Source organism: Octopus bimaculoides, chromosome 7 (assembly GCF_001194135.2).
Source record: "Octopus bimaculoides isolate UCB-OBI-ISO-001 chromosome 7, ASM119413v2, whole genome shotgun sequence".
NCBI lineage: Eukaryota > Metazoa > Mollusca > Cephalopoda > Octopoda > Octopodidae > Octopus > Octopus bimaculoides.
Window position 1 is genome coordinate 38,720,737 of NC_068987.1, and position 9,358 is coordinate 38,730,094.

Sequence of the window (9,358 nt, forward strand, 5' to 3'; positions counted from 1 at the left end):
ATCCCTAGTATACACACACACACACACACACGCACGCACACACACACACACACACACACACATACACACACACACACACACAAATTCATCCATCCTTCTCTGTCCACTATTCCTGAGAAGGTACAGTGGGTAGAGTCCTCCGACACGCCCTCTATAAGGATTTCCGAGAGTAACCAACTGAGACTATGGACATTATCCAACCCTTTCGTTCTTTTTCTACCCCTAGGGCTTCTGCCAGTTGGCACGGATTGAAAAATTCGTTTTGTGATTCTTTGCAGTGACATTCTAATCACATATTCGTAGTACTGGAGCTGCGGAAAGGAGCGACTCAGCCTGGAGAGACCCCGCCTGATCTTTGAACTATGTACCTTGTTGAGTAACATTATTGCGGTGATGCTTAGGTGGAATTACATATCGGCCTCTTGTATTCGTGATCGTACTCTTTCGGTTATTGCCCAACGTTTATATGTGTGCGTGTGTGTAGATAGATAGTTAGATCGATAGATAGATAGATAGATAGATAGATAGATAGATAGATAGATAGATAGATAGATAGATAGATAGATAGCCATAAATAAATATAAAGTGGGTGAAAAGACGCTATTGCAGGCCTAGGATTGGAATTATCTTTCAGACTGATCAAAGTTTTAAATTCCAATTTCAAATCAGAGTAAAGTAGTCCAGTAGAACAAGAGTTGGTTACAAAAAGTAGAGTTCAAGCGAGTAATAAAGAGAACTGGTAGAAAACCAATTCCAGATGATAGGGATCCATCTATAATTGTTGTGGTTGTTGTTGGCCCTCCGTCGCTTACGACGTCGAAGGTTCCAGTTGATCCGATCAACGGAACAGCCTGCTCGTGAAATTAACGTGCAAGTGGCTGAGCACTCTACAGAAACGTCTACCCTTAACGTAGTTCTCGGGGATATTCAGTGTGACACAGTGTGACAAGGCTGGCCCTTTGAAATACGGGTACAACAGAAACAGGAAGAAAGAGTGAGAGAAAGTTGTGGTGAAAGAGTACAGTAGGGTTCACCATCATCTCCTGCCGGAGCCTCGTGGAGCTTTAGGTGTTTTCGCTCAATAAACACTCACAACGTCCGGTCTGGGAATCGAAACCGCGATCTTATGACCGCAAGTCCGCTGCCCTAACCACTGGGCCATTGCGCTTCCACATCTATAATAGATGCTACATATACACATAACAGGATGAATATATATAATCTTTACAACTGTTTCAAATATTCGGTGATTGGGTGATGTTATAATGCATATTAAGCAAACTAGTATACATAATGAAGTACTGCTACGCACAACAAAAAAGTTTTTAAAATATTAATTTACATGATAATTGATATGCGAGGGAATCGCCAAACATATTCTTCTGAAGAATAAATTGTAAATGTAGTAGTGGTCGGCAACATATTCATGATAAACGTTCATGATTAACAAATGCGTCGATAAAAAAGACAAAAGAAGGAGGACAGTTACTAGTGAAGAAGTGAGTATAAGGAAAGGAGAAACAACGTGAAGAGAAAAAAGGTTAACGAAAAGTGTGAAGTTGAGTAAGTGGTAAAGAAAAAGAAAACATCGAAAGAAAGGAAAGAATGAAACACAAATACGAAGCTCATTCGGTCAGTTTGGAAACTTAAACTTACAATGGAAAGGTTGTAAAACTAAACATTGAGGAAGGTGGTAAAGGAAGAGGTCATCAAAGAAAATCTATAAAAAGAGGGAATAGCATACGACATTTTCCCCCTGCGGTATAAAACAAGCAGAGTAACTTGTTGGTGACTTGGTTTAGTATAAGTGTCTTGTGCGTGTAAATAAGAATGAAGCCGTTGGCAAAATATGAATAAAAATAATATAAATAATATAAAAACGGATAAAAACCAAAACCAAAAATTATTATATGCCTGAAGTTCCATTCGAATTAAGGTATGTCTATAATTAGCTGAGTCAGTTAAAGCAGCCGATCGCTGGTAAAAAGAAAATGTTTTGTAAAATGTATGCCTACAGAATGTGATTACATCAAACTGTTTATTAAGGAAAGCATTCTTCTAGTGTAATATATGAATGGATTCTCTACTGTCAATGTTGTTTTTGTTATTAATATCATTGCCATTACTATCACTTGCTCTAACACCCCAAACCTACCCAGCACCACCACCATCATCATTATCATTATCATTATCGTTTGAGCTGTTTTTCAGATCTTTGCATCTTATTTGGTATGGAAAGGAAATGTGGATGATAGTACTGCTTCGGAAAGGCACCAGCCTTCAGATACAGATGGATCTTCCAGTACCCAGATGGGAAAATGGTGGTCCTGGACGTGAAAAGTAGTAAAGGATATGTCTTTAAATTCTGTGCCCCCGACCAGGACGGGATGGCCGGATTTCTTCAGGTATCCAAAAGCTTTCCTAGGAATATCCTGCCCTTTAGTGTTAGTGGGCGGTTACAACGCTACGATGGTTGCATATCGAGATTGTGTTGGGTTAGCTGATAAGAAAGGTGGACGTAAAAGCCTAGAAAACCGGCTCGGTCGTTGACAACAGATTGACAGGTACTGACTAGATTTCCCGAACGTGACAATATGAACATGGCAAATAACATCTGGTCATCCAGATCACACCTTAGCAGAGTATTCTGTAGGTCAGTAGATAGGAATAACATAGGGTTGTCCATGATTTAAATTAATCGGCTACAGAGACCACACATTTATATGTACGGTCGACCTAGATAAGCTGTATGGGCAGGGACCCAATCACTGGAAACTGAACGCATCTTTTCCGACACGGTAAGTTTACGGTGACCGTATTAGAGAACAAGTTAAGAGCGAGTTGATGTGAGCATTCGTCAACAAGCGATGGTGGCTACTCCTGAAAAGAGCAATCTGATCAGAACAATAAGATTTAGTAAGGACATAGTAGAGAATTCTAGAGTAGAGCAAGAGCTAGTAACACAGCAAAGACGCTAGGAAAGATATGATCGACGTGATGGCGGCGAGATTAGCTCTTGACCAGTTCTTCAACGCTAAGCACGAAGGCTGTGTTGTCAGAACCAGGACCCATGCTTTCATACATGAGAGAATGAAAGCTCAGATTGTACAGGCGCAACATGGAACAAGCTATAATTTGGTTTTCGATGGATCAGAGTGCATGCTATTCAAGTCTAAGTAGGAGTAAGCAGCTTTTCAGTGACACTCTGCTCAAAAATTTGGGGTGGATGGTGAACTGTAAACGGAAGTGTCCTTTACCACCGATATTGACGGCCTATTGCGACTCTCGATAGGAATACAGAGTCCTGCGAAAGGCTGATAACAGCTGGCATAGTTTACCTGGCGAAATTTAATCAGACTTGGTCGGAGACCTCTTGACAGATGTCTAATGCAAATATTAGCAGAACTGGAGAATTCTTGATTCTGTAGAAAGATGTATGGTAGTGCTGTTGAGAAAGAACCTAAACAAGGGGGATGTCTAACAACTTCAAGCCGTAACCCTGCTAAATGTTCGATGATCAGAGTGACTGGACACTTGTCGGGATCATTCAGTATTATGTGTTCGGTTCTTCAATGATCCCCGCTCTCTCCACTTCTGTACATCACAACCATAGGGCACACTGCAGATATTAGAAATTTTGAGAGGCATCTGTTGAACTAGGATGTGAGAGATCCGTGTTTGCATAGGACATCACCAATACTGCCTCGAGTTCAGTCATTGAAACAGTAACACATTCTAGAGTACTTTTTTTCAAAGATTCTTTGCCATTATTTTTTATAATCTCTTTTAATTTTCCTTGGAATCATCAGAATATAAACTTCTTGATGTGATAAAATAGCAATAACCTTATGTCATTCATTTGCATAAAATGGAACTCCCTTTAAAACTCAGAAATGAATTAGAAGTGCAAGGATTTCAAATGAATATAATGATTTCAAGTCCCAAAGTATATTTTTCTAAATATTTTGATATTTACTATCTATTTAGTAGTGCATGCCTGGATATGAAATTTCCTCTATTAAGATACATTTCATACTGCTAATCATTTATCTGTTAAATCTTTAGACAACTAGGAACAGTAAGCACACAGTTCTATCAATAATAAAGTTAAATTTTTTTCATATCGCTCTCAAATACTATTAGAGATTAGTGTAACCCCTAAAATAGCAATTAAAAGCAGGTTTGTAACATAAACTAATGAAGAAATGCGCCGCTGATGCAGAATCATAATTCATTGAATTATATAATTATGTATTTCATATCATAAATTTTTTTTATAGAACCGAAACATGGATAAAGATACTGTGATAGCAAGTACGCTAAGTTTCTCATGATAGACTAAAAGTTTCTCATGTGAGATCAAAATGTCTCATGATATGAGCACAAAAAGAAAGAAGATACTTGCAGACATCTTTCGTTTTTTGCTCAAAGTCAAGTAAATTTTGCTGATCACTGATATCGGGCTTCACACCAGGCCATATTCGATGTTATATTTTGGAAACATCGACATTTTAAAAGAGGATGAAGAGCATTGAACTACAATAACTTTATTGGCACAAACACAATATGAAATTTGGAACCCACTAAAACCATTGGGGAATAGATTTCTTTTGCAATATACTGAAATACATCTCGTTTGTAATCGCTTGAAGAAGTATTATATATTTACGTGATTGCTATTATATGTTTACGTGATTGAAACAAAAATCTAACCTCCACGACCATCACTCAAGCTCTCTAGAATATCTTTTGCATCTCGCAAATCAGAATTCAATTCTGGATGACCGGCATCTTCACATTGACTAATAACTTTCTCCAAAGCAGCCATGTTTCTAGCTTCAATTGCTTTCTGTAATTCTCTACGTAATGTATCTGGAGAAGCTACATATAAGAAAACGAAATAGATTTGGATTTCATTAGGCCATTAGCATAAAGATAACTTCACCATTCATTTTTAGAATCAAAGCAAAATTTAATAACAAAATTGATAAGCAATTAAAGTATATATTTACAACTACTAGAACTACAGTAATATTCAACGATTGTACGAATTGGAAAGCTTTACGTACATATAATATACGTATACCACCTTTATACAACTTTTCAATGATTTTTATCACGAAGGAGAAAAAGTCTCGTAAAAATGATGGCATTACTGAGAAAAAATTGCTCAATATCAACTTTCAAACCTTCATATTTTCGTCGCTCATCCAGTTTGCTTCTGGCATATTCTATATCAGAGTCCAATTCCAGCATTCCAGCAGCAATGCATTTATCAAGAATTTCCTCAATATCTTCTATGTTGCCTTCCATAACTGCTTTTTGCAGTTCTTCACGAAGGGCGAAAGGGGATAATATTCCTAAAACATTATCCAAGTACATATTGTTTACAATACAGAAATTGAGAAACAAGAAAATTCCTAAAATGTGTCATATAACAATAATATAATTTTGAAAGGCAAAATCTTAGAAATGGCTTAAAAATTTTTTTTTATGGTTTTAATCAGCAGTTAAAAACTGTACTCTGTTTAAACATTACAAGAACTAACTACTGATGAAAGAAATTTATTTAGACATGGAATGTTTAACTCCAGGCTAACCTCCACGACCACCTCCGAGACTTTCGAGGGCATCTCTTGCTTTACGGAGGTCAGATGCCAATTCAGGGTATCCGGCTTCCTCACATTCTTGTATGGATTTTTTCAAATTTTCAGGATCTTTCTTTCTCATGTCTCTTAATAATTGGTTGCGGAGAAAAATTGGAGACTTTTTGTCTGTTAGAAGAGTGGTTGAGAAAATATCATTATGAACTTGCACTGTAGACAAACAGTAAATAATTTCTTCAGGAAATATTCATAGATGATGATGATGATGATGATGATGATGATGATGATAATGATGATGATGATGATGATGCTAACGATTCTGCCAACTCGCCGCCTTGATGGTAATAATAATATTAATAATGATGATGATGATGATGATGCAAATTATCATCATCATTACCGAAAGGATGAAAGGCAAAGTCGACCTCGGCGGAATTTGAACTCAGACGCGCTAACGATTCCAAATTTTGGCACAAGGCAAGCAATTTCGGGAAGGGATAAGTTGGAGGAATTTCAACCATGTTTCGTGGTCTGCTACCACAACAGCTCCTTTATAGGATCCAGTTAGCTCAAGACATCATCAGGAGGAATCACGTCCGGTTTCGGCCCCTACTCCTCTACCGTTTTGACGTGGCGGGGCCCTTCCTTTCGGAGCCAGATTAGCTGCCAATTTTCGAATAAGTTTATTGAAAATTTTAAAATTTGGTACATTACTGTAATTTTTCGAGCTGAATCTCAGGAAAAATTTTAAAATTTTTCTGGAAAAAGTGAAATAAATTATAGAGGTTTAAAATTTGATAATTTTTACCCAGTCAGAAAACAGGATTTGGAAGCTGTCATTTTGTGCGTGACTGCACATTTTATCAACATCCTGAAAATTGCACATGTTATCAATTTTCCGAAAATAGCACGTGTTTTTATATGAAACTGTAAACAAATGAATTATGTACGACATATAACCCCTCATAACTTATTTATTTTTTGGAATTATCAGAAATTTGTATTCTAAACGCAAGAATTCATACTATTATGCAAAATGCAAAAAATGGGCATAAACAGCAGTATACAGCGGCAACATGTGGTTTCGCGTAAAATATATTTGTCAACACATGTGCATAGAATATATTCCTCTTAGTTGCAAACAAAAGAGTTTTCATGTTTGGTGTGTTACTATGGAAACAGGCATGAATGTGTCTGTGGCTTACGATTGGCTAAAATTACCCAAAATTTTCAAATTTTAAAAGCTAATAACATTTCAATTATTGATTTATTGCGAAAATAAAACCATATCATTACACCCAATATGAAATCAATTCGAGCAGGAATTGAAGAGATTAAATATTTGCAGCCAAATAGAAAAGATCTGATAAGTCGATTATATCGACCCTAGTGCTCAAATGATATTTATTTTATCGATCCCGAAAGAATGAAAGGGAGAGTGAACCTCGGCGAAATTTGAACTCAGAAGGTAAAGACGGACGAAATGCCATTAAACAATTTGCCCGGCATGCTAACGATTCTGCCAAATCGCCGCCTTGACGGTAATAATAATATCAATGATGATGATGATGATGATGATGATGATGATGATGATGATGATGATGATGATGATGATGATGATGATGATGATGATGCAGCAAATTATCATCATCATCATTACTGCTGTTGCTGCTGCTGCTACTACTACTACTACTACTACTACTACTACTACTACTACTACTACTACTACTACTACTACTACTACTAAGCTAATATCAGAAGAAATTTAAGACTTAACTACATAAACTTAAGTTTTCATTTATTTTGTAAAGCATTTATTGAATGTAAGGCTATTTTCGTGTTTTCACTATAGTGTACATAAATATTAACAATATATATTGATGTCAAACATCCGATTACCAATTTTAATCACAGTTCTATATGTATCACACGCAGAAACACACACGCACATACATGTATATAGATGCAGAGATACATATTTAAGTTTAATCCATAATGGTGAGTCCGACAAAATATATTTTGTTTCGCCCGATGGCCCTGTTAAGGACCTTGTAAAACACATACAAACTAGTCATATAGATATGTGTGCGCGTGAGAGTCTGTGTGTGTGTGCGTGTGTGGGGGGTTGTGTTACACTGGCTTTATCACAGATAATTCTACATTTTAATATCTTTTATTCAATTTCAACTCAACTCTGATTCAATAATATCGAGCAATAATTCTGGTGGACTGCCTTATAGCTATATTTCGTATTTTTATTCCAATTACTTGTCCTCATCCTTTTGAATCTTATAAATGATTCCGCATAACAACTCCAACTTATCCCTTAGTCAGCTTATCTATCCACTATTATGCGTTATTAATGAATCTTTAGTTTCCTAAATCTGTCAGTTACTATCCCTGGCGTGTAATCTGTTGCAATAGATCTAATGAATGAGAGCTAATATGACACTTTGTCTTCACAGTGCCCCTGCTTAGTTGTTTCTCAGATAACAACTTACTACTTCATTACTACGATATTGTTACCCCTACATATTTATTTAACCAATTCAGCTATGTAGGTTGTTATTCCATTTACACTAAATCTGATGAAATGATTGGTTGAAAGTTTCATTTAATATCGTATGGTTTTATGATAATTGATATAATATTTTCAATAATTACCGGCTCGAACTTGACTGGTTAATAAATGTAAAACCGTCATCTGCATTCCTTTGTATTACACACACACACAAATACACACACATACACAGACACAGACACACACACACACACACATGCACGCACGCGCGCACACACACACACACACACACAAACACATATGTATTATATGTACGCGTGCATATAATATTATATTTATATTATATTTTGTTACATTGACACATCCTCACACCGAAATTATTAATTTAGAAAGCTTTGTACAAAATGTATAAGATCGCTGCGATAGCAATGTATTATTGCAAATATAATCATAAAAAACATAAAACAAATAAGATATAAATTTTACTCTGTTAATATTTTTAAAATATTAAATTTCTTAATAATGTTTCTTAGTCGGGTTGAAATAATTGTTCTAACCTCCTGTGCCACCACCAAGTTTATCTGATAGATCTCTGGCTTGTTGTATGTCAGCATCCATTTCGGGAAATCCAGCAATCACACACTCGCGAATGGCTTTATTCAAAGTAATTTTATCTTTTAATTTCATTGCATCATTTAGTTTTTTCCTTAAGGTTTCTGGACACATTGATCCTACGGGATGAAAATTAATGAAGATAATCTTTAAAATAATTGGTTGTTGCAACCTTAATATTTTATTATATTCTTATTATATTCATACTTTATTATATTCTTTTACAAATTTCAGGTATTTGACTGCGGTCGAGTTAGAACACCAACATCAAAACGCTATTCGACTATATTGAAACTGGTACTTATTTTCTTTGCTGAAACATTACAATACATAGAGTTGAGAATCAAGCAAAGATACCACAGACATACGCACAAATATACAAATAGATAGATAGATAAATTAAGAGAGATATCACAGCCTTCTGTATAGGTCCCGTCTAACAAATTTACTCTCAATGTATTGGTCAATTCGAGAGTGTAGAAAGCATTTACCACATTTATTACAGTCCTAATGTGCAACCTCATGGTTTCAAGAAAACTTCTTAATCACAAAACTATGCTTTTACATCCCTCCCCCTCTGTATGTCTGTCTATCTATGTATATATATATATATATATAT

The 9,358-nt window shown here is 35.9% G+C and overlaps 1 protein-coding gene across 1 annotated transcript in view; it reads right to left on the minus strand.

The window, feature by feature from the left end:
* LOC106876157 (uncharacterized) overlaps positions 1-9,358 on the minus strand; it is a 183,111-nt gene that overhangs the window by 41,849 nt on the left and 131,904 nt on the right. The window contains exons 77-80 of the mRNA XM_052969507.1: positions 8,685-8,858; positions 5,601-5,774; positions 5,190-5,360; positions 4,714-4,881 (exon numbers count right to left, since the gene is read on the minus strand). Of these exons, the coding sequence (XP_052825467.1) occupies positions 4,714-4,881; positions 5,190-5,360; positions 5,601-5,774; positions 8,685-8,858 (687 nt within the window). The remainder of the gene's footprint in view (positions 1-4,713; positions 4,882-5,189; positions 5,361-5,600; positions 5,775-8,684; positions 8,859-9,358) is intronic.